General features: G+C 42.2%; 2 protein-coding genes across 3 annotated transcripts in view; both read right to left on the reverse strand.

The window, feature by feature from the left end:
- Nucleotides 1-647: 647 nt before the first annotated feature.
- Nucleotides 648-15,152, reverse strand: cyld3 (cylindromatosis (turban tumor syndrome) 3). 2 transcript variants are annotated; one of them, XM_080894421.1, is made up of 17 exons: nt 15,062-15,152; nt 14,601-14,823; nt 13,998-14,115; nt 13,503-13,660; nt 10,283-10,783; nt 9,998-10,103; nt 8,263-8,723; nt 6,669-6,828; nt 6,374-6,515; nt 5,157-5,279; nt 4,651-4,742; nt 4,493-4,556; nt 2,949-3,147; nt 2,752-2,860; nt 2,548-2,666; nt 1,926-2,133; nt 648-1,842 (listed from the first exon to the last, which is right to left on the reverse strand). In XM_080894421.1, the coding sequence occupies exons 2-17, from the start codon at nt 14,766-14,768 to the stop codon at nt 1,658-1,660; spliced, it is 2,913 nt and encodes a 970-aa protein (XP_080750547.1). In that variant the 5' UTR covers nt 14,769-14,823; nt 15,062-15,152; the 3' UTR covers nt 648-1,657. The 2 variants fall into 2 exon arrangements, with proteins under 2 accessions (XP_080750547.1, XP_080750546.1); XM_080894420.1 differs by having other exon boundaries at nt 6,669-6,834.
- A 199-nt stretch (nt 15,153-15,351) lies between these two features.
- LOC308404315 (adenylate cyclase type 2) overlaps nt 15,352-25,907 on the reverse strand; it is a 31,099-nt gene continuing 20,543 nt past the window's right edge. Inside the window, exons 18-26 of the mRNA XM_080894335.1 lie at nt 25,272-25,349; nt 24,770-24,945; nt 22,739-22,823; nt 22,471-22,629; nt 21,079-21,225; nt 20,855-20,962; nt 19,003-19,117; nt 18,646-18,770; nt 15,352-16,734 (exon numbers count right to left, since the gene is read on the reverse strand). Coding sequence (XP_080750461.1) covers nt 16,600-16,734; nt 18,646-18,770; nt 19,003-19,117; nt 20,855-20,962; nt 21,079-21,225; nt 22,471-22,629; nt 22,739-22,823; nt 24,770-24,945; nt 25,272-25,349 — 1,128 coding nt within the window. The 3' untranslated portion in view covers nt 15,352-16,599. The remainder of the gene's footprint in view (nt 16,735-18,645; nt 18,771-19,002; nt 19,118-20,854; nt 20,963-21,078; nt 21,226-22,470; nt 22,630-22,738; nt 22,824-24,769; nt 24,946-25,271; nt 25,350-25,907) is intronic.

Raw genomic sequence — 25,907 nt, forward strand, 5'->3', positions numbered from 1 at the left:
AATTAATTTTACTTTTTTAAGTTATAGAAAATAATTTGCGGGTTAAAAAAAATTTACCATGTACGGAAAAGACTTAAAGTGAATATTCATTTAAATAACATGGATGGTTAATTGTGGCAAGACTATTTAATTTGAGGAAAATTGAACGGCAGTTTTTTCCCCCCAGGCGGTGTAGACAATATAATATATAATGTAGACTTCACATGCTTGTGATACCAGTGTTCTGTTTGTGGTCGATAGAGAAAATCCACAGAACAGTGTTAAAGGTATGATGGGTCAGTGATTTTTTGTTTTATTTTGATATATTGATAATGTTTCTTGTCGTTTCCCGTTTAAATATTATATATTATAGTTTATTTAGCGAAAGCTTCACTGGAAGAACGTATAGAAAATATACAGAACCCATGTTTTTAAGGAGCAGATTTGGGAAAATTATGATTATTTCTCACTCAGCCGTTTAAGAGTTGGGAAGCACAGCGGTGTGGATTTTTTGCTTCACAGCAAAAAGGTCCTGGTTTAAATCCACCATAACCAGAAGAAGATAGATGGACATGTCCCACATGTTTTAGATTTCTTGACAAATTTGAACAATAAAAAAAAAAAGAAAAAAAAGAAAAAAAAAAAAAAAAGGCAAAAACACTAAGACATAGGAACAATATCAAATCTTTATTCTCATTGCGTGTAGCTGGATTGCATTAAAGAACCTGTAAGCAATCTAACAGTTTAAACATCAATGTGCAATCTGTGCTGTCAGTTACAGGGAATGCTATTATATACAGATGAACTGACGTGTAAATAAAGCAGTGCAAACTGAACTGTGCAGAGTACAAGTGTTACATGTTACAGGCACAGTGGTTTCATACAGTGTGAGAGCATCATTAAGGCACAGGTAAACTCACCAGCAGGTTGGCAAGTGTACACAGCTCTTTACCTAAACATAAGGCTCTTTGTTCAACAGGCACAGTAGAAGTGTGGAAGTATGGCTGACTGCTTTCTGGATGGACGGTGGTTTATTCTCAGACCCTCACCACTTGTCGTCCTTTACTGGGCAACACTTCACGAAAGAGTTTAAAGTGCATCTTGTTTGTAGACAAACTGCAACTCCTGATATACAGAAGATGTGAACATTAAGGCCGTGCCATAAATCTGCAGCAGTTTGGCACTTAAGCAGTTTTAAACATGGATGACCCAAAAAATTAGCCCCAATAACAAACGTCAACCAGCTTAACCTTTGCTGTTTTACACCATCTTCTTAAAAACCTTTGGACTCTTGCTGCTACATCTGCTATTTTTACATCTCTGAGTGTGTGAAGCTGCGGGCAGCCAATTCTGGAGAGTGTTCCGGGTGATGAGCAAAGTTTCTGTTACAAAAAACCTCCTGGGTCTGTACATGAAGGCCAGTTTGTGTGTCTAACATTACCCACAAAGAAAAGAAGCTGCACTTCAACATTCCCGTCTCACTGGGAACTTCAGTCTCTAACCCCACTTCACAGGAGGGAGTAATAAAAAAAAATGCTGGTCATGGTGAGAATAAGGCAGATTTCATGTTACACCTGATATTCTGAAGTGCAACGTTTTATTCAGACAGCTGTGCGAAGGGAAGAACCTGAGGACAACACGTCCACTTCAGTCTGCACGTCTGTGCTGAGTGTCCGTGTCACTTGTACAGGCTGAGCTCGGGGCTGTGGTACAGGCACATGTAAGAGTCGCAGAGCAGGCGACGCGCAGCCTCCCTCAAGGAGCTGGGGTCCACTCTGCTCAGCTCCTCCTCTGACAAGCTCAGGTAGCGGCCCACCTCGGGACAAGCCTTCACTTGGGGGATGTTGAAGCCGTTCTCTCCACCTGTGTGAGAGCACATGGAGAAACGTGAGCGCGTGCTCCTCGCTGGCTGAATGTAAGATTCGGTTATCGTGTTTGAGTTTCACCTTCCCGATCCGCCATGCTGTCGAAAAACAGCCAGTCGGTGTCGAGGGGCCCGTTCTTGACGAAGCTCACGTAATGGCTGGTCTCGATGCACGTCACAGCGAAGAGAGACATTCGCTGTCGCATGCAGTGCAGGGGGCCTGTCCACTGTTCCCCGGGGACGCCAATCTTCACCGGGCTGTGGGACGCTCGTTTCCTGTGACTGTGGACCTGGTGATCAAAGTCAATGAGTAAAAAACACAGACTGTATATAAAAGGCGGCAGCAGCTACCATGAAGCCAACCACTGAATCACAAGTGCCCATACTTGGATGACAGAGTGGAGTGCTGAGATTATGTGAGGAGCAAGCAGCAGCATCTAGCAGTTACAGTTATAAACATATCTGATATTTAGTGCAGAGTAAGACACAAAATAAGAGTGCTTATTTGGCAGCCAACTTTCAGCACAGGGTACAATCTTAATCTGGTATCATGTACAGAGTACCGAGCGAGTCTACAGAGTATCAGCGATCCAGAAAACCACAACACTGGGCTGAATTAAGCTGGACTGCTGCAGACGATTCCATCTTTAAAGCAGAGGCTCTTTGGTGCATGTCTCTATAAACCTGAAGGAGTGAAGGGCTACCTGAACGTTGCAGGTCTTGCAGTACTGTTTCAGATGTCCAGGAGTGATGTCTACATCATCGTAACACTGCAGACACTCCCACTCGGCTACAGCCTGACAGATAGTACACTGCCTCAGAGCTGCAAGAGAAAGGAGAACATAAAACTTAAGCTACTTCAAATCTTCAATGAGCAGGAACAAATCGCTCCCTGTGATCGTCCTTACTGTCATCCAGCAGGTCTGTGATGTCCAGGCTGAGGGTCGGCAAGATGGCGTCAAACATTTTGAAGTCTTTCCCGAACCTCGGCATGAGCAGCAAGAGGCAAGAGGGAGCCTGGTGGGCACATCAAGCCACACATAAGAAAATATAGTAACTCCTTTTTACTCATATTGATGTGAAATCTCTGGCTTATTTCTATCACCTCAACAAACTTGAGGCCGGAGTGGAGAAAGGAGGACTCCAGCAGGGTCTGGACGCTGGCGACCCTCATGGATGACGCTGAGGAGAGGGGGATCGGGGAGTTGACTGGGGAGAGAGCCTCGGGCGAGGAAGGAGAGGGGGTAAGGGCAGGAGGGAAGAGCTGATAGAGGTGACACTCCTGTGGCTGCTGAGACATCGATCTGAGGAGAGGAAGAAGGCAGGGAATTAAATATGTAGAATGAGCTCAAGATTTAGGTGATGATCAGGCCTCAGCTCCTCTAACTCGAGCTACTGAATTTGACCTTTAACTGCTAAACCTTTAACGTTCGATACATTGTTGTGGAATTCATAAACAAATATTACCTCCTGAAGCATGTGGTTTTCTGTGTGGTGCAGCCCATCCAACATGTCTATGCTTCAGGTTTTATCAATGAAACACCAGCGTGTGTGTGTACGGTTTTTAAATGCAGTCTGCAAGCCAAGCTTGTGAGATCTAGCTGTCTAATTATGCTGCCCTCTGGCTGCACTGTGGATCATGTCTCGTTCAGTGTTGCTTTGTTATTGTTTCCCTCGAGACCTTGTTTAACACCAGAACAAAGCCACCGGGTGCAATCCTAAAACACTGACAGAGCAGGCATTACAACAATGACCACCTTTGATGCTTGGCTGTGTAAGCATATAGTTATCCATAAATATTTGGATAATAACAATTTTCCTTGTAGTTTGTCTCTGCACGCCTTCACAGTAGACTTTAAATCAAACAAGATGTGAGCCAATTTCCAGCTTTAATTCAAGGGGTTCAATGAGAGTATTGCATTAACTCTTTAGGACCTGCAGTCATTTTTACCCTTCAGCTATAAAAGACTGATGGGGTATTGTCATTACCCTGCCAACGATAGACAGGCGGGCGGGCCGCGTGGTCACGATAACTCAAGATCAGTGCAACACAGGACTTTCAAATTCATAAAACAGGTGCATCTATTAAAAAACACTGGCAAGTTTGAATAACAGTGACCTTGAAGTCAAGGTCAGAGGTCAAGTTTGAGATCCGTTGAGTCACTGAAGTACATAAAAGGGAGGTGAAACACTTCATGGAGCTCTAAGCAAATAACAACATGGACAAGCATGAAAACACTGAACGCAGTCTTCACAGGGACACTATAGACACAAGAGGCAAGTCAAATAGTTTTAGGAAGAGCCACAGTCTGTTTGACCTCCAGGCTGGAAGTCCCTTTTCCTTTAGTTAGATTTAGACAGTGTGAACTTCAACAACAACAAACAACAACCAGGCAAATATTTCCATCACCTTTGAACAAAAGTGAACTGGTGGCAGGTTGTGTTCTCACAGAGGAATGCATGAAATGTAGAAGAGCGACAGTGTTGGAAAAACGTCATCCAAATTCAACTTCCAACCGCGTCGATGCAACAGCTAACCTGTGTGTGTGATAATGACTGTGTGCAGGTAATCTGGGAACAACAGTCCAGTGAGAAACTGTCCATGCAGACAAAAAGAAAAGAAAAAACAGCAAGTGTCGGCAACATTACCTGATCTTGAGAAGCGGCTCGACTCGGAGAAGCTGGAAAAGCTTGTTGAGAAATTCTTCAGGATCTGACAGAAAGAACAAGAGAGGTATGACAGCATTCCTCGAAGTCTTTAACTATGTTTGCAGCACAGTCCCTGGTGGAGGAGAACACTTGCATACCTTTCTCCTGGTTGGTGAAGCCCATATCACTGTTCGCAGCTTCCAGCAGTCGCCTCAACGCCATTGTCTTACTGGCACACACATAGCCGTACCTTTAAAAACACGGCAGAATGTGAGCACAAACTAAAGTTATGAGCGCTTCAGCCTAGCGACACGTGAACATGTGGTGTTTAATGACTGCAACCTTTTGGGCCTCCTATTAGAATGACATTTGTGTTTAACGACCACAAACAGAACACTGGATTAAACTCCACATGCTTGTGATACCAAAGGTCACTATTCTGGATAAGTAGCAGTAGTGTTAGTACTGTTATCAGATAACCATGGCCACTGACTCGTGTTTTAAAGCCAGTCTCAAGTGGTCACTAGAGAAACTTCAGTTTTTGTTGTAGAGATGGTGACAACAGAAACTGATAGTAAGGAGACAGGAAATGGGGACAACAGTCCCTCCATCATACCTCCCGGTTCATTTTAACCAAACAATGACCAGTGACAACAGCACAGACCTCCGCAGTGGGTTGACAATGTCGCAGCGTAGAAGGTCCTGAGCCTGACTGGAGCTCTGGTCGGTTTTAGGGTCGGTGGGCCAGAATAACACACAGTCAGCTGAACTGCAGCAGGAAAACAGACTGTGGAGACAAAAGCACACAGGTGGGGTTTAAAACAAGCAGCTGGGTGGAATCTTGGTGCACCCCCTCATTTAATGCCAGGCTCCTTCATTTCTACCTGTAGGTAGATTAGTTCAGCAGTGGTGAATCATCCATCCTCACGTGCACACTCTCAATGCAACAAATATACATCATGCAAAAAATATTAAAAGTGAGAATTATTAATAATTCATTTGGGGCATCATGTAGCCCACAAAACCGGCAAAGCTATAATTTGTTTATCTGCGTGACGGCTGCATAAACAAAGCTTTTTTTTAAACCAGATATCTTTGTCCAGAAGGAGGAAACTAAAACTCTGTGCAAAAAGAAATCGAACCAGTGAACCGCTGCAACTGTCTGGTGTGCAGGGATGCTTGGGTTCAGCTGTGCTTCACCGATCAGCCTGTTAGACCACTTCACCATTTGACTGAGCGATATTCTGTTCTTTACATGTAAATATCCAAACCAGGACACCAAGAAGAAAAAGATAAGAACGATTCAGTAAAAGCGCAATAAAATAAAATCATCATTGTTTTTATCAACGTGGAAGAAAAGAAGCCTTCTCAAACATTCTTGCACACAGCTTCACAATAACTGCTCCAAGATATTTATAACACTGAACATATTCCACAGTCGGACATGTGACATCATATGCGAGTGCACTTTCATGTCTTTGCTTTTGATATGTTCAACTGAAGGTAGCAGTTTTAGACTGCTGACCTTCCTCTAAGTCCCTGGTTTCCACGTGGGCGGAGTTGTGAGATGACGGTCTTAGTCATATCTACTCTCTTCCTCATCCAGCAGCAGAAATAAGCCTGTCACATGCATCACTTCTAATGGTCACATTTAATATGTATTGTATTGTATGTACAGTATTGTAACAGTATACACAGCAGAGGCACAGCATGTCTGCTGTAGATCACAGTGACAAAAAACATTCATTATCAGCCTTTTTGTGAACAATCTGAAAGATCTGGTATAAATCTGAAAAACCAGCTTTTGTCAAAACAACATATTTACACCAACAGTCTTCTTTCTATGAGATGTAGGACAGTAACTAATGTCTCAGATGTTACCTGAACAGCGTGGCATCCAGGTAGCAGGAGTTGAGGTGACCCTGGATGCCTTTCTTCCAGCCCTGGTAGAGCTCCCGGGCCTCATCCCCCTCCACAGGAGGAGTGTGCTCCTCCACGCGCTCACTGCCCCACTCTGCAAAGGCTGGCAGCCACAGACACAGAAGATGGTATTAGATATCAGAGCGTCATAAATGCTGCTTTAACAGCGATCATCAGCACGTATGCAAAAATGAGACAGAGAGCTTTGACGGCGAGGTGCTGGCGTGGCCTTGTGTCAGATTACAGCCTACTTTACCTATAGAGTTGCATCGCTCCACTTGATTGACAGGCATCTCGGGGGCGGGGAATCTGGAGTCCCGTCTACAGTTGCGAAGCTTTACGAAAAGCCCCTTGTTGGCCGGGCAACGAAAGTGACGCTCCCCGAGGTAACTGCCATCCGTTCCAGCAGACAGCTCCTGTTCCTGACACACACACACACACACACACACACACACACACAGGGAATTTATTAGCCTATTGCAAACCAGCATGATAGGAGGTCATTAAACTAATGGAGTGAAACCTGTGACCTGCTCCAGGCAGGCAGCCTGAGCCCTACGTACTGACCTGCCTTGCAAATCAAAGACATCCTCCCTCTGGGGCTCATATCACCCCCCTGTGTGATATGCGGCATATTTGTGCCTAGAGCCCACACATCAAACTCCAAGTTTCCTCTGCTGCTGTAACAAAGTATTTGATTCAGCTGTTGATGGTAAAAATGAATCCATTGGAACAATATACTGGAAGAAATCAGTTTCTGTACTGATGCTTGATGCGCCATTACAACTGCTATAGATTAAAAAACAAACAAACAATTAATGTAGCTGAAGCTGTAACCTCTGTAACAAAAAGGTGAAACCACAGCACAAGTGCCAAAAACTGCAGTACCTCTAATGTCCACTTGAGGCTGTCTCTCAGGATGAGTCAGTCCCCACAGACTCCTACATAGCAGATCTATCTCTATAACCTTAAGCTAATCTATACTTGGAGTGATTCATAGTCACATGGCCACCAGATACCACAGACAGTGAGCAGCATACTGCAACTTCAAGTGCAGGGGGCTAAGTAGTTGATGAGTTCCTGATGCCTTCATCTCTTCTTTTCAGTGCATGTGTAGGTCAAACATTTGTATATCCTCTTTTGAATCTGCGAGTTCAGCAACTCAAACCCTGCTTTGTTTGACCTATTTCACTCTTAATGGGACGATAATTTACAAAATGGACATCATGTTGTAGTAATTCAAACTCCTTACTAAAGACTGGGCCCATGAACCCGCCAGGTAAAAAATTGCTGAGGTCATGGATCAAGTGACAAGAAAAATATATACAGAGTATTTATGTAATAGGAGCTGTCCTCCAAAAACGCAGCATTAAAGCACTTCTGCAGAGGCTTCTCAGACCACCTGCAGCCAGCAGAACACAGAACAGGATCAAGAACAGGCAAGACTTTATCAGGAATCAATCCACAAGAACTGCCAACAGTTTCTTTGAAAAGAGAACATGCAGAAACATGGATGCTTGGTATGAAAGGTATCCTTTAACAAAGAGCGAATGATCTTCTTAAGTGTAAACAAACTGCGGCTTCCTTTTCCGTTGCCCTCATAAAAGTTAACAGGAAGTTTGTGTAATAATGAAAAAGGATATGTGGTGACAAATGTGGTGATGGAAATAACCCGTTTTTGTTTAAATAATAATGCTAACACGACTTTACCGGCATAAGAAAACAATGATTCAGTTATAAGTAGCAACTGCTTTCAATCCGTCTGGGAAGTAAAAAACTGATGTAGAAAACTCTGTATGAGTGTACAACCTCAATAAGGGAATAAAAACTGAGGCACAAACTGTCCTTACCAGTTCGATTCCTGCCACTGGCTCTGAAATCCCGTTTATCCATCCAATCCAGCGGATAACTCCAAACAGCGGCGGATCATTCACTTCAACCATCGACCCGACCTCCAGATTGCTGCCCGATCCTGCCTCTCCATTCTCTGCTGCGTCGTCACCGTTACCCGGAGCCCTCAGCGGTGAGGCGGGTCCGTGAGTACCATTGGTGTGCTGCTGCTGGCCGGCTGTCAGGCCTTGCGGTTTGGGAGGGGGTAGAGGAGGAGGGGGAGGAAGCCCGGGTTTCTGGGCGGGTTTTGGCAGAGGCAGAGGGGGAGATTTAAGTGCTGGTTTGATTGGGGGCATCAGGGCTATCTTTGGTGCAGAGGCAGGCGGCGATACAGGGACTGATTTAGTAACTGGGGGGAGTGCCACCTTCAGGACGGTTCTGGAAGATTTCTGAGTGGGGTTGGTTCGATGGGACTTTGGTTCTGAGGACGCAGAAGTGAAGATGTTAGATGTTAGATGTTTATTTTTACTGTTATGCTCCTGCAACGCTTCGTCTCTACAAAGCTCAGGTGTAAACACAGTTGTGTCCACATAGCCCTCATTCACGTCCACTCGGCCCTTATGACAAAACATAATTCCTTGTTTTGACTGCGTTTTCATTTGGTTCAGTTACACATCTCTGTATTGCTTTTACTTAGTGATTGTTGGTGTTAATTGTTTCTTTTCTGCAAGATGTTTATAAAAAGGTGAGGTAAAAAAAAAATGTGGCAAGTGACCCATTACAAGCAAAAACACTTCACAATTTGATGTAAACTTGGTAAGTGCCTCCTTCAAAGTTGTCATTTGCTGCTTTCTAGCTCTTCTAGCATAAAGAAAAAAGACAGCGACTTATCGAGCTTCGTTTCATTTTAGGAAGTGTATTGATTCACAGTTCATTTTAATTCCATATTTATTCATATAGTGCCAAATCACAAAAACAATATTGCAAGTGAAAGAGCCTACAATAATACAGAGAAAACCCCAACAATCATATAACCCCTCTGAGCAAGAGCTTTGGCAAAAGTGGGAAAGAGAAACTCCCTTTTAACAGGAAGAAACCAGAACTGCTGTCAGGTCGATCTGTGCACGTTAGGTGGACAGAAAAGAGGCACTTGTCTTTTCCCTCTTGGTGACTTCAGTTTATGAGGGAAAAGCAAAATTATTTCATCACCTCATGTAAACAGTTTAAACGCATCTTAGTAAACCAATGAAAAGAATCCCCCTTAAGACACTGTGTGGTTATGTAGGCCCAAGGTTTATATGGTTGACGTGATGCAGGTAACACAAAAGTAATACAAGTATTGTAATGACTTACTTTCTGTAATGAAAGAAAAAAGCTAGATTTGCGTAGTTTGTAAAAGTTAACAAAGTCAGGTGTAATACAGGGTTTTTTGTTTGTGTTTCTGACTCAACCACAGAATCTAAAAATGGAAGCAGTGCTGAAAAAGGCACAAGGAAATTACCTTGATGTGGACAGCTGCCAAATTTAGGCAGGTTAGCCTTATTGTTTCTATGTTTCTCGGTCTATTCTCATTTGACCGTATTAATTGTGGAAAAATACTGGAACTAAATCTGCCATTTTTTAATTAAATTTTTCTATATAGAAGTCAATTTATGTTAAGAAGAGTGATTAAAATCTAAAGTTTAAAATCTAAATTTGTTGAGTTACCTGAAATAACTGAGGCCTGAACTTTCTGAGTGTAAACAGCTGCTTTACCTAAGGAAACCTTGTTGACTGACACCAGCGCTCCATAAAGGACTGAAGGAATGTGGCAGAGCTTCTCTCCCTTGTAAGTCCCGTCCCAGCTACCATCAGGAGTGTCCTAATGTACAACACAGAGTCAAACATTAAATGCAAATAGAACGGCTTCACCATTACACTGTATAAGACCGTCAAAGCGAGGGAAAATATTTTTTGCTAACAGTTAAAACATGTCCTATTTTCAACAAAAAAACAAAACAAACAAACAAACATCTTCTCTCTCTCATGGGTCATACTGACCAGAATGGCTCCCACGTACATTCCTGATGAGGCCCGGCCTGGCAGGGGCCCACAGAACACCACTTCCCCTGCACAGACTTTGTCATCCAGGGGGAAACACACACGCTGACCAGGGCGAAACAGCGGGGGTGACGCAGGGCCTCGGACATGGTTTTGAGCTGTGATGGGTGCTGAGTCTGCAGTTCGTGGAAGGATGCTAAAGGGGGACACCTGAGAAGAGCTGTTGGGTGGATGCTGGTGGAAACTAATGTGACGACTGTGCTGATGCTGCTGCTGCTGGGGCGGCAGCTGAAAATGGTTTGGGCGGCCATTGCTGCTATGGTGACCGTTGCTGCTGCGGTGTTCTCGCTCACGGGGTCGCTGGTGTCCCTCGGAGCTGCTGGACCACTGGCGGGGCCTGATGTGACTGGCCGGGACGAAGAGGGCGCAAGCTTCGGGGCAGGTGAATAACCTCTGGCCTTTGTAAGTGCCGTTGCTTTTTCCCCTACCCACCGCTGAGCCCTGGAGGACAATCACACACACAGTTAACATAGTTACACTGCAAGTGACACAGCAACTCAGCTCCTACATCTGTGGTTTGTATATAAACCTATGATTTGATTCCCCGGATATTTTGGTGCAGTTTTATGCTCGCAAACTTTGGAGTTTTATGTATGCAGTAATTGTGATGATTGTGCCAGCCACTGATTATTGTTGGCAATGGCACTCCCTGATGGCAGCAGCCTCCCCATCAGGACAGCAAACTGTAGGAAAAGTGTGAATTAATGAGTTACATTATTTATTTTTATGAACTTCCAAATGTTTCTTTTCAGATAAATGTAGCTTTGGTTAGTCTCCACCCTGTTCATTTTAGCTTTTATTTATTTATTTTGTTTTTTAGAAATGTTCAATAGAACACATTTAAGAAACTAATAACAAGTACTACAACATAAACACTTGAGTTAAAGTCACACCAAAGCCTCCTCACACAGGTTGACATAATTATCTGAAGAGCGTTCATGTGTACTATTGTTTTATTTTAGTGAGTACACATCTAGTTTTTATTTGTATTTCTGATACCTGTATCTTTTTGTCATATTTCATTTTAGTTAGCTACAAGTCAAAGTCAGAGTCAACTTTACTGCAGCAGACATGAGGACTGCACAGTGGACTCAACAGCTTTACAAATATGAAAACACAGCACAACAGCAATGAAGGTTAGTCATCATATGTGAATGTCTGTACTGATGAATATTAAACTAAAGTTATGCAAACAAAACTATTGCACAAGCCAGCAACAGTTAAAAAGGAAGCATTGTGGAGGATGACTGTGTGTTTTCATGTATACAAACAATTATAGGATTGTGTGTCTGTAGTGCATGATTATGTGTATTTAAAATGAGTACACAATCCTGACTGCCTGTGGGAAGAAGCTCTTGCAGAACCTGGCAACCTGGTGCTTCAGGCTGTGACAGCATTTGTCAGATGAACAAGGTCCAAACTGGCCAGATCGCAGCCTGATCAAGCATTGCTTGAACGAACCTCATCCATGGAGGCCTCACCCAACAACAACAACCTTTAGGACACAAAGAATCAGCTGCCAACACCACACTGCCGAAGGTATAGGACACTCCCAGAGGTTCACATCCCAAAGGTCTGCAGATAGTTTGGCAGCACAGGGGCAACCTGAACAACATTAGGAAGGATTTTTATAAATATCTGTGGGTCACTTGATTTCACACACAGGGGTGAGGATCCAGTGGTTATTTTATGTAATCTGATGTGAGGAAAATACAGTCAATGGACGACATGTATAACCAGCATTTAAAGTGGATATTTTCCAAATAGGTTTAAAAAAATTAATTTCTAATTTAATTTCTTCCTGTACTTAAGTACAAGGATTTCAGATGTGTCACCATTTTGCCAATGTCTGGAAGAAGATGGGAAAAACAAAAACAAAACAAGAAACCTCTGATGGAAGGAAACTGGTTGGGATGTTTAGGAGCCACCAAGGCTCAAGCCTGACATGGAGTGGAAACTGCTGCATGACCAGTGCTTCTGTCCACAGTGAAGACAGCGTGACCTAACAATGCACTCAGAGGGTGCTGACCAAGAAAGAAGCCCCTGCTCCATAACTGACACCTTCAAGCGCGATTGAAATGGGGAACTTTTTTTTATAGTCAGACATGCAAACCAAAGAACACTGTAACAACTGTAAAGCATGGTGGTGATAGCATCATGCTCTTAGGCTGTTTTACTGCCAGTGATACTGATACATTGTCCTAAGTGGATGGAATAATGAAGGAGGGCTCCCTCCAAATTTTTCAACTTCCCCTCAAAACAGCTGGACAGTTGAAAGTTTACATAGTTGGGTGTCATCAGGACAATGTTCCCAAACACACATTAAAACTGGAATGGATGAATGAAGCTCACACTGAGCTTCTTGAATGGTATTCCCAAATCTCTCACCTCAACCCTAATAAAAATCTATGAACTACACTTAAAAGCTGGGCCTTGGCCAGGAAACCAACAAGTTTAAATAAACTCTACCAATTCTGCCAGAACAGTGGCCAAACATTCAACCAGAATAATGCCAGAAGCTTGCTGATGGCTACCAATAGAGTCTGGTCATGGTGCAACTTGCAAAGCGATCCTTAAATATATATTAGTGGGGTGTATGTATATATTTGAGCCTGTATTTATACTTTTGACAATGTGCATATTAGAGAAAATCCAAACATTTTTTAAAACTTGTGCACCCAATTCTTGTTTTTTTTTAAGTCATTAAAGATGTATGCTGTACAATTATCCCACCCTGGAAAAAGAACAACTGAAAGATATAATTATGAGTCCAAAATTACCCTGACATTCAGTGGATGTAAACTTCTGACCACAACTGTAAATATTCTGCTGTGGAGGGTGGTTTTAACAGTGTAGCTGACTGGTGTACAGCTAGCACCCACAGAGCAATATCAGCACTGATCCTGTGAAGCTTCTGGGTAATGAGTCAAAAAAAGATCCCAGGAAGTCTCTTCTTTTAGCGATTTTATACTCTGGCTCTTTAGCTGCCATCTTTTTTTTTTGCCCAGGTTTGGTAACGAACAGCTATTGTAGGTAGTGAGAAACCGCAAAGCAGGTTCAACAGTATCAGCTATACCATGCAACGCATAAGTAGTTCAAACTGCTGATTAAAGCAACTTAAAATATTTGAAAATTCAATCAATCCAATGATTAAGCCAACCTTGAGTTGGACCCCAAAATACACAGCGCTGCTTCCTCTGGTTAAGGGCCCGATGTACTTCAGCTCTGCCTCTGCCAGCTCATCCTGCTGACCTATTTGGACCCACAGCGGGGAGTCAGACGGCAGAGAAGCCAACTGCTGCAGCTTCCCAGGCTGGTCTGAAAAACACAGAACAATACAACAAACAAACAAATAATTAGCAGATTACAAACTTCTAATTACATTTGATTAACATCCTCTGGGACAGTTTTTGGTCACATTTCAGGCCATAAATGTACTTATAATAGAGAAAAGCTTCAGTGTGCTCTACAATTACTGCGATAAACAGCCATTACAGTGTGCACAGTGTGCAGTAAAAACAGGGCAGCTTATGAGTAACTGGCAGCACTTAAGAGACACAAATCTGAACTCTCTCTCCTTAGAAAGTGAGTTAAATCAAGCTTCGAGCACATTTTAAGTAAGCAGCTGTAAAATCTGCAGTATTTTGCTTCTTACTTAGAAGTTTTATTCGAGCCTCTGGATCTCTAACAGCCTCCAGCAAGCCAGTGAGGTCAGTTGGGACATCAATTAAGACTCTCCTTTCTATTTTTCCCATGAAGTCATTGTCCAACACCTGCAGGAAAAGAGGAAAAACACATGTGGGAGAAAGAAACAGGGAGAGGAGGGATGGTGGTGTGGAGTATGAAAGAAAAATTAAGAACAAAACAACAGGAAATTTAACTCTGACGATTTTAAAAGCAGGAACTCAGCAGCGGCTGGTGGATGCTCGAATCTGAAGTGGAACATAGTGAATGTGTTAGGAGCAACATAAGACATGGGCCACCCAAGTGATGCATAATGTATATAATTAACTGAGATTGCACAAAAACACCACTTTAAAAGTCTTTTCGAAATATTATCGCAAAATACTCAAGATTACTCCACCAATGTTAATTAATTTTAATCATTCTAAGTAAGAGAAATAAAAACAGCTTGTATTAGTAAAGTTGACGCTGACAAATGGTAGCACCTTTCAGACTCTCCTCCTAGCACTACACAACAAGTTCCTCCATGTGTCAAATCTTGTGTAAATCTGTGAATGCAAATATATGTTAATACCTTAACCCAGGGGCTGTCCCCTTTTTTATCCAAATCTTGCTCCTGGCAGATGAACCCCCGCTGTAGCGAAATGGTACCTTCCAGCTGGTCGCGCACCTTTATGTCGGTCGAGATCAAGAACGTTTTGGGGGGGCGGCGCTTCCTGATCTGCTCATGGGCCCCTGACATCTTACGTGTGTGTGAAGTGTGGCTGGTTCACAGTCGAATTAACCCCTTCATTTTTCTAAAAATTTGAGAAAAATAGTTAATTAAAAGATACGTAAAGAGGGTTTAAAAAGAAACAACCTGTCTGTCGGACCAAGTGGCAGCAGCGGCAGGTAACGTTTAAATTTTCCTCACTGGCGTTCAAACTCAAGGTTTGTCAAAAGAAATGGCAAAAGGCTAACTTTCCGTCATTTCCTCAACAGACAAAGACACACGGTTAGTTTTGTAAGTTTTGTAGGCGTCTATCAGAAACTCACCAACTTCATGGGCTCCGACCGTCAACATTTCCCCTCACATTTAAAGGAGCTTCGCTGCAATAACAAACCATACTGTGAAGCAGGAAGCGGGCTGACTGACACCGGCGGGGGCCAATAGCAAGTTAGAAGCCATAACCGAGGGAGGAGCGTAGACCAATCAGAGCACTTGTGGGCGTTACCATGTTAGGCAAAGGGGGAAATTCCACAGTTCTTGTTAAAGTGCTCACTGATGCACGTAGGAAGCTTCCACACACACACACAAACACCACATGTGGTTTTTTTTTTAATTTTTTATTAGCTTATAAATAGAGTGAATTCTTCAACTTACACAGAAATACACATCCAAAAAAAGAAGACGAAGAAATATTCTGAGCACAATCAGAATAGGATCCTTTAAAACATAAAATAAGTCTTTTTAAAGTGCAAAATTTCCAAATGTGCATCATGTGACTCTTTTTTAATGGCGTAATTATACTGATATTCTGATGTTTTACAGCATAATTAATGACAGCTATGGGGCCACACTCGATAAATAAATCATATTTCAGAGCTATATGGTTTTATTAAATCTCTCTGGCTCCAGCAGTGAGGACATATGACCAGCCAGTCCTTTTTTTTTCAGAATTTCACAATAAAAGCACAGGTTAGAGAATAATAACAATAACTAAAAAAAATCGCAAAAATAAATATATTTTACACAAATATTTTTCTTTCCTATCCCATGGAACAGCTTGTGATTCCCTCAGGTTAAAGCAAAAATATTACCAAACCTGTTTCCAGCTGCACATATAAACCCTTTTCACAGGCGTAGCTAAAGTTATGAGCAGTGCCAGTGTTTTTCCTTCAATGACGAGTCATTATATCAGAAAACAGCAAATGCAGCAATACAGTAAAAAAGAAAAGAAAAAAAAAGTGAAAAATGTAAAGATATCTGAGCTAAAACCTAAATGTCTGTAGTGAAAAACATAAATAATCTAAAATAAAATCCTCTAAATGTAAATCCTATATGATCCTTCATATAACAGCAGTGATCTTTGGTACCTTCTAACTTCATACACGAGTACTGTGTGATTCAGCCACGACCAATGTACCAAAAAAAGCATATTTCATTTAATGTTTTGATAATAATACAATGAAAAGTGTCTGCAGCAGTTTCACATGAAACACAGATACAGTACAGAAACAGTAGGCAGCATGCGTGGAAAGCTCCCTGCTTTCGGCTGCTTGCTCGCAGTTGTGCGCCTTCCTTTGACCAGTCTGAGGTGGCTTCTCTTCGGTGAATGTGAATGATTGCCGGGTGTTGACCTTTGCCGTCACATCACACAGAGGCCGTGCAGGTGTCTATAATGACTGCCGGCCTGGCTGAACATACAGTGGTGTTTTATTTTAAGTCCTTCACACTGATTGTGTTTCTCCGTGTGGAAAAAGAAAAAAAGAAAACCCCAGAATGAGTCATGCAAGTGTGAGCTTGGCTGCTACAGACAAACAACAAGCACCTGCAGCTTGTGTCTGGGCCGTGGCCTGCAGTGAAGGCTTGATCAGAAATCAGGAGACGTGTGATCCGTGTTAACAAAGTAGGTGGTGAGCTCCCCCTTCCCCTTCACATTCACTTTTCCTCTGAGAGTGACGCCGTATCCCACAGTCTGAACCATCTGGGACGTCTCCTCGGTCACCTGCGAGCCAGAAAATGACAATAAAAAGAGTTAGGTTATATGTCTCTCCAGGCATCTTTAAGCTGCTGTGCCAAAAAAAAAACCACACCTGAGGCAACAGAAAAGCACAAGAGGCAACGAGCTGCCAAGGCAGAGCTCACAGCTCAGTATGAAAGAAAAGATGGTGTTGTGCTGGAGTCACATTAAGAAAAGTCCTGACCCCAGTTAATTCGATTATATGAATCCGACCACGTCCTGTCACTCAGCACGTCCAACCAATGACGAGGGGAGTAGACATCAAGACCTTATTGTAACGAGAACCCGATGGTGCTATCTATCTATCTATACATGGTACAGTATGATGTTAAAGCCTTAGATTTGCTTCCAAAGAGTCAGTTTTCTTGTCATTCTTAAAATGCTCTTGGACAGTAGTTCTCCAGGTTTTATGAAGGTATTTCAAAGTTTTCTTTGGACATTGGCTGCTTTTTCACTCGTTTTCAGTTCATTCTTTTTGCCTTTTAAGAGTAATGTTTGTTGTTTTTATGCTTGAATCCTTCAAGCATAAAAAAGGCTCCCAAACAAAAAGCAAGGGACCAAATTTAGCCACTTTGTTACTAACAACCTGTTGTAAAAACACTTAATTTGTTTTTAATTTCTTTAGTTGAATCTATTGAAAAAAAGCCAAAGATAGCATAGCTTGTGTCATGGTTCTGGGTCAATTTGACCCTACATTTTGAGTCTCTTGTGTTTTGGTAATATTTTGTATTATGGTTTATGTTCTGGTTCACTAGTAGTCTCTGTTTAGTTCCTTGATTATTAGATTCCCTCTTGTGTCTTGTTTTTCTTGCGTTCCACTCTACGTTTCCCCCAGCCCGTCATGTCCCCCCTTTGTCTGCCGTTCCTCCGCTCTGTCAAACTCCTGTGTCAGTCTTGCATTCCTTCATTTCCTGTTTTATTGTGAAGGTCTTATGTTCCATGTTCAGTGTGCTTACTTTAGCTTCCCTGGTCTCGTCATGTCTAATTTGTCTCAGCTGTGTTCCCATGTGTTTTCTGTTCCCTCGTCGTTGTACTGTGTATCTAAGCCTCTGTCTCCCTCTGTCCAGTGTTGCGTCTCCTTCATTCCCTGCTGTGTGTTCTGCCCGCCTGCCTGCCTGCTTAGTTACTTGTACATTCCAGTTTTAGTTAGTTTTGCATTGTCTGATATTCTGCAATAAATTATAATTAACTTAAAAAATTTATTATTTGCCTCCATGAGTCTGCGCTTGAGTCCTCTCTTGCCTGCTTCACACAACCAGCACATGGCAGCTTGACATACATGAAATAGTGTTTTTGGACCAACAAGGTGATTCACAGGCAGCTATTGGCTGAAAACTTGGCATATCTCAGCCTGATGAGCGGGATGTCCTTAAAATACTGAGGAAACCGGACAAAGGAAGAAGTTGCAGGCCTAGAAAACCATTACATTTATTGTAGTGTTGTTGTGTGGCATTCTTACCAGAAAACTAAAAATACCCCTAAAAAACACACAACAAAAATAGTCTCCATTAAAATTTTATTAGATTTTTTTTCTATCTAATAGAACTTTACCTTGAAATATTTGTTTTGTCGTATTGTGTCCTTATGTCATTTTATTGAGCCATATATTTTGTTCTTCTTCTATAAGCTATTTTAGGTCGTGTTTGAGTTGTAGCCGCGGTAACAAACCACTTTCCTAACCTTTGAGAGTCAGTAAATAAAGTTTATCTTATCTTACTGAACAATATTGAAACTTTCATCAGACTGGCGTCCTTTAATAATACATTAATGCCTTTACAAACATCAATAAACCACCATACAATATTTTATTATCATATTATAGGCTTGTTACACCAAATCCATCAAACACTGGTGAGAGAAACAGACTCAGGATATATTCCAAAAAACAAAACTGACCTGGATCTTGTCCAGTACTCCTGTACTGTCCATCCTGCTGGCCACGTTAACAGAGTTCCCCCAAATATCATACTGAGGTTTATGGGCTCCGATAACTCCTGCAATCACTGGGCCGTGGTTGATCCCTGAAGGTGAACAGCAGACAGAAGTTATTTCAGGGTTATCAAGACTGTCTGAGGAGGTGAGATCAGCACCATCCATGCACCCGTGTTGTCTTTCTTTAAATCATTTAGCTGTTTATAAAAATGAAAAATAAACAGACATCATGCAACTTCTGATTCGACTCTGAAAATAACAATAAATAACCAGACTATAAATAATCTGTAACATCTGCATTATTCTTCTGCAGAGACTCACCAATCCTCAATTTAAAGCTGTTAAAAGAGTGTGTGTTGATGTTTTCTAGCTTGGCCATCAAAGCGATGGCGAACTCCACCATGGAGCGCACGTGGCTGTAGGACATGTCACATTTCTGTAGGGGGAGCCAGAGATCACAGTATTCAGTCAGAGGGAGCGTGTGCAGTTTGTTTACACTTTAAAAGTGGACCAGGGGCCCGTTCTTCGTACGTCGCTCACTACATCCAAGATCAAATGACACATCCAAGATCAAACCATCGCGCTAACCGTGAGCTCGCTAATCCGGTTCTCCGAACACACCTTCCGTTGACGATTAGTACAGCTGGACGCAGTAATGTGAGATCACTGGGTGTCGTAAAAGGGGCTACGCATCGATAGTAGAAACATTGATCGGCAACCCTCTGATTGGTCGGCGAAAATGTCGAAGGAGTGCGCTCGGCTCGGTATTTTTCGGCAGCAGAGCAAGAACTCCTGAGTGAGGGATTTCAGGAGTTTCAGAGTTTAATCAGAACGCAAGGGAACACTGCAAAGGCTGCAAAAGCAAGGAGCGAGGGCTGGCAGGAAGTTGCTGACAAATTAAACTCGTAAGTAATTTAATAATAACAATAATAATGGAGTGGATTGATATAGCGCTTTTCAAGGCACCCAAAGCGCTTTACAATGCCACTATTCATTCACTCTCACATTCACACACTGGTGGAGGCAGCTACGGTTGTAGCCACAGCTGCCCTGGGGCAGACTGACAGAAGCCAGGCTGCCATATCGCGCCATCGGCCCCTCTGGCCAACACCAGTAGGCGGTAGGGTAGATTTATTATATTACACTATATTATCCAATATTATATTACATTATATTATATTGTTATATTATATCCTCTTTCACATTAGAGCCACAACAGGACCCACTAGAACATGGGAACAAGTAAAAGTGAAATATAAGAATATTCTACAGAATGGTAATATTTATCACTTATATTGCTTTTCGTCTCTTGGAAAGAGAGCCTGAAATAATCTGTTTGTTTGTTTATAACAGCAACCAAGAAAAGGGCAGAGCAAAAAAAGACAGGTGGTGGTCCTGCACCCCCTCGTCAACAAGTTGGTTAAGTAAATAATATCCTCACGGGAAAATCGATATCTCTCAATGAGCACACTGTCGCGCTGAGCTAAAGGATCCTGTCTGTCCCGCAATATATGCTGAATTCTGAGGACTCTCCTTATCAATCTTGCACCTTCCGCAATGGGTTGCTCGCGTAAACGGACAGGACATGGCTGCGACAGGCTTCCCAAATCCACCTTGGCTTTTATAGCCGTGGTCTCTCATCTTGATTACACGAAGTAATTTACAATTACTACTCTGAAATATGAATTACATCTGTAATAATCACATACATGTAATAGAATGTTAATAGTACATTTCCCTTTTTTAGGAAATGACCTGTATGTATCTGTGTGACATCAATAAAAGGATCAAGTGCTGCATTATCTTCAGTTACATTGATGTTATTTATTTATCGCTGTTGCTTTCGTATAAATGAAGCGGACATACCTGCGTGGCCGCGATCTAATCCTGTTTACATAAAGTAAACCTGCTCCCGAGCAGGTTTACGCTTACGGCTCTGTTGCTATGACAGCAAGTCCCGGATGAGCTTCGGGGAACCGAACGATCCAAGATCACGCGAAATCGTCAACAATCTAATCCAGCTAACTTACTTAGCGAGGTACGAAGAACAGGCCCCAGAAGACGGCTTTGCAAGCCTGGATTTGCAAATCCAAATTCCTTTCCTGAGTATGTCAGTCATCCTGTGTGCAACCTGCAGGTAATAACCTAAAGCTGTGACTTCAGGGTCACAAACCTTTCTTTCATCCCCCGGAGCCAACTGTGTCAGCCCTGCAGCGGCCATGTAGGTGCTGCCGATGGTCTTAATCTTCTCCACCGAGGAGAACTTGGGCTTTGAAAGAAGCTGCGTGAAAGAGACACAAAGAGGAAGAGAGAGTGAGAAAGAGGCAGAAAAGACAAAACGTTCCAGCAGGCTGGTGCTGACAGCAGCAGGACTTCACACCGTCAGCTTCCTCATACCTCATCGAAGTCTGATATGATTTCGTTGAGGAATCGCAAACACTCCAGGCCGTCTTTGTTTTCGCTCGTCTCGTTGTAAAACTCCTTGAACTGAGGCACCGATGCAAACATCACGCACACGCAGTCATATGACTGACTGTACAGGTCCTGAAAGGATGTAAAATAAAATTATGATTAAAAAAATAATTCCAGCATAAGCCTATTTTCATCCAATTTGCATGCAGGAGCCAAGTCAAACCTGTTCTGCTGCTTTTTGCACATGAAACTCCAAAAAGGTTTCATAACTGGAAACTAGCGTGTTGGTGCCAACACTCAACTCACTCAACATCCAAAAATCATTGATTTTTTTTCCCTCCACAGTGTTTTCAGACTAACTACTCTCAAATATGGCTGACTGAATGATTGAGGTGGTACAAATAGTAAGAAAAATATATGAAGCAGAAACTTTTTTCCCTTTATTTCCTGTCAAATATGTGCTGTTAACCAATAATTCACACGAGGTCAGAGTATGTACAAGTAAAGGCCATGAGAATTAAAACCACTCTAAGCACTGTTTTTGAGATTGTCGTCTACTCTTTCACTGTATGATGTCAAACAGAGTGGACATCCGTAATATGGCCATCTCAGCCAAGAATGCCCATCGTTCACAAACCTTCTGTTTGCAGGGGACAGCCAATCAGAAGAAAACTGGCTTAAAGGCAGAGATAAAGCAGCTTGTCTTTGATAGAGGATGAACTGAGGAGCTGCACCAAAGCCAAAAGACAAATATAGGGGTGTGCAACCGACTAGATTTAAACCTAAATTCTCTTTTTTGGCTTTCAAATAAAGTTTTTTTTCCCCATCAATCCATCCGTCTTCTGTCATTTATCCAATTCAGGGCTGCAGGTGGGTGGCCGAAGCCTATCCAAGCTGCCACAGGGTGAGAGGAAGGGTACATCCTGGACAAGTCACCAATCTGTCACAGAGCTAACACAGAGGGAAGAACATGCAAGCTCCACACATAGAAAGACCAGATGGTGGATTTAAACCCAGGACCTTCTTGCTGTGTGGCTAAATCGCTAACCACTGTACCACCGTGCCGGTTTGTTAAAAATATTCCTTAAATCTATGTTCAATTGTGCCAAATAATCAAACGGGATAACTGATTTTTGCCTCAATCGAGCAGTTCTTGATAAATAAGAATTATTTTGAACTGTGAATCATGCAAAGCTCCAAGGACAAAAATGTGGTGCTGCAAATCCTCCTTACACACCCACTTTCATATTTCCTCATTAAATTCCTCGGAATGTCACACAGTGGAAGATAAATATGAATATCAGGCTTGTTTCCAACTGGATCTGTATTGAACAGATAAAGGACAGAAGCTGTGCACCTTGGGAATGTCTTACTTACCTGGTTATTGATGTTTTTGCCCACAAAGAAAGAGGCGACGTGGAGTGGCAAGACGTTCTGCAGGAGGAGCTTGTTGACGTTCTCCATGGTCTCCATCTCATCTCTCTCTGTCTTGAAGCAGCGCTCCAGCAGGAAATCTACACGGCAGCTCAGCTCATCCTGAGAGAGAAGCGAAGAAGCATTGGTTTAAACCCGGATGTGACATGCACGGCATTTCCTTTGTTAAAGAACTTCTTGCACACGGACACACACAAACACACACACTCACCTGTCTGGCCAGTATGATGCATACAATGTAAAAGATGGACAGCCAAATCCCAGACATGATTTGAGGGTCCTTCAGGACTCCGGGCCTGTGGAAAATCCCATGCATGTTATTATTTGTAGAACCGTGCAGGCTTCTAACATGTTTCCATTACATATGTTCAAAGACCAGTGTCTTGTATCACACACAGCCGATGCGGCCGGCGCCCCCAGGCGGGCCTCAGTCGACGTGGAGTGAAAGCCGATGAATAAGTAATGCTGATGTGAAACTCCAGACCAGGATTCACAATCTGGACTCTCAGAGGTAGACAAAGAGTAGGAAATCCAACACTTTGGCTTGGCAAAGCACACTATGGCCCAGTTCCACCTCATCTCCTACACCCTCTCCCTGCACACTTTTACTTCCTGTGGAGGCTCGTCCACATTCAGTGCTGTTCTAAAACAAATAGCTTAAAGCTGAAGTGGATAATTAAGACCCCCCCTATTAAAGATTAGCAGCACACTTCTAAAGTGGAGTGGCTGATTTGTGTCCGATCATTTATAAACCAAAATCCTGGTGATGTGTTTACCTTTTTTTTTTTTCAAAAAGGTCATGCTTCTCAACTGGAAAAGGGTGGAGGACTTAGGCTACGTCCACACTAATGGGTTTTCATTTGAAAACGCATCGTTTTCTCTCAGTTTTGGCCTCCCGTCCACATTGACATCGAGCATTTCGAAAACGCTCACGAAAACACATACATTTGAAAACGGAGCTGTCCCGTCGCAGTGCGGACACTCGAAAATGGAAACTTTCTAAAACGATGACGCATTTTAGTCATGTGATGCCGTCATGTGACCAATTAAACAAAGATAGCGGAGGGCATTATACAGCAGTTGTTTTGATTGCTCTCAATTTTGACAGCCCTAAAAAAGATTAACATCAGTTTGTACATGCTCCGGATAGCTTTTCAAACTCTTTAATTCTCACTCGCTTTTGCGCATGCGCTGTACTGGAACGTAAGCGTTTTAGCTGTTTCAATGTGGACGCACAACTCTGTGAAAATGACTGAAAACGCTAGTGTGGATTTTCAAATCTATCCGGGCGAGTGTGGACGTAGCCCCAGAGTTAGGAGCTCAGGGGCTCAGAGTAGACCCAATACTCCACATAAAAGGAGGCAGTTGAGGTGGTTCAGGTATTTGACTGGGATGCTTCCTACATGAAGTGTTTTGTTTGTAGATTACATCTGTCAGCCAGCTTGAGAACACCAGGGTGTCACACTAGATAAACTGAGACTAGAGGAGGCAGCCTGGGGGTTGAGGGAGGTCTGGGCTTGTCTGCTTAGACTATTCTTATTGTGGAGGGGAGGGTGGTGGTGGTGGTGGGGCTGGGGGGTGTTAGTAAAATACTGTTACACTTTTCTTTCATTTTTGGCTTTTTAAAAAGACACATGAAAACACATGTAGATGTTAGTTGCAGCTTTATTTATCATGAAAAGTTTAACATAAGAGGAAAAGTTCTGTCTTTAAAATCACATTTACAGCTTAAATGTGGTTGCCAACATTTAAAAATACTAACCACCACCCCTCATGTCCTGTTATTTGAAAATCGTTCCTTCCCAGTCATCGTGTTCACAGCATTTTCTGAAAACCTGAGATTGACCTTGAGGTTAAGATTCAAACTCATTCAAGATTTATTTATTTTATAATTAAATTTTATCATTTTATTTTATTTATTTGTTTATTTATTTATTTGCATTTCATTATTATTACTATTATTATTATTATTATTGATCGTTTTTACAATTCTTTATTTTTTAAACATATTTATTTTTATTATTTTTTTCATTTTCATTTAGACACTATGGTATCAACTGATGCAATAGTGCCTTTTGAAATCTATTTATTAAAATCTGCTACAAACATGAGATATTGGAGGACTTGAACCTTGCAAAGTTATTGTAACCATTGCTCTGGGAAATGTGGAGAATGAGGCGAGTGCTTTGCTTGTTTATCAGCGTTGGCTTTTTCCATATGTGGAGAAGTGAAATGTACTCACTTGGAACCATTATAAAACAGTTCGATGAGGCAGGTTGATCTTGACTCGAAAACATAGAGGAAGAGGGCGAGGTAAACCACGACAGCCAGCGTGAGCAGCAGTGTTTTCACAGACATGCACGTCCTGGTGAACACAATCACTCCCAGCATGGCCAGCAGGCAGCAGTACAGGTAATACTGCATGTTTGGACAGAGGGAGGTAGCAGGAGAAATATGTGAGTACAACAGGTTAGGCGTGACTTGGAATACTTCGAGTGAAATGTTCCAATAAGTTCAAGCAGCTATGTAACTCTCTTGGCCAAATATCTTTCAGAAATGTAGGAGCTAAATGTCAAGTATTTTAGCAACGTTCAAGTCTGTGCAGAGACAAAAAACAAGTCACATAGATCTATAGATAACAATGTTATGAAGAAATCTAACAAACTATCATACTGCCCCAAAGAAATGATAAAGTACATTATTTAACATGTAATAAAGGTGCAGTGAAGCATTTATTTACTCACAGGCAGCGTGTGGAGTTTCAAACTTTCCCACACTGTGGTGTTGGCTATGCTGGTGCAGTTATTTCCAGGAAGGAAGTGCTGCAAGAAATTTAAAGTTAAAACAGTAAATGAGATATAACAGAGTAAAGAGGCCCATTTAGTTAATCTACAAAAGATCAATAATTATTTAGCCATAAACTGTTTTGTTTTGAATGAATTTATAGCTAAACGCTATTCTGTGCCAAAGTCTTGAGTCACCCCTAATTTCTTTTTATTTTGTTAGGAATATAGGAAATAATTGCAGTGATTTACTGAAACAGATGCAAACGTGCTTTGAAATACATTATATAGGGCATATGTTGAGATCTGGGAGAGTTCTGGGGAGGCTGATACTGTTTCTACACTGAACAAAAATATAAACACAACACTTTTGTTTTTGCTCCCATTTTTCATGAGCTGAACTTAAAGATCTGAAACCTTTTCTACAGACACAAAGGACCCATTACTATCAAATACTGTTCACAAATCTGTCTAAATCTGTGTTAGTGAGAACTTCTCGTTTGCCGAGATAATCCGTCCCACCTCACAGGTGTCAAGGTGCTGATTAGACAGCACGAATACTGCACAGGTGTGCCTTAGACTGCCCACAACAACAGG

The sequence above is a fragment of the Rhamphochromis sp. 'chilingali' genome (genome assembly GCF_963969265.1).
Source record: "Rhamphochromis sp. 'chilingali' genome assembly, chromosome: 1".
NCBI classification, from domain to species: Eukaryota; Metazoa; Chordata; class Actinopteri; order Cichliformes; family Cichlidae; genus Rhamphochromis; species Rhamphochromis sp. 'chilingali'.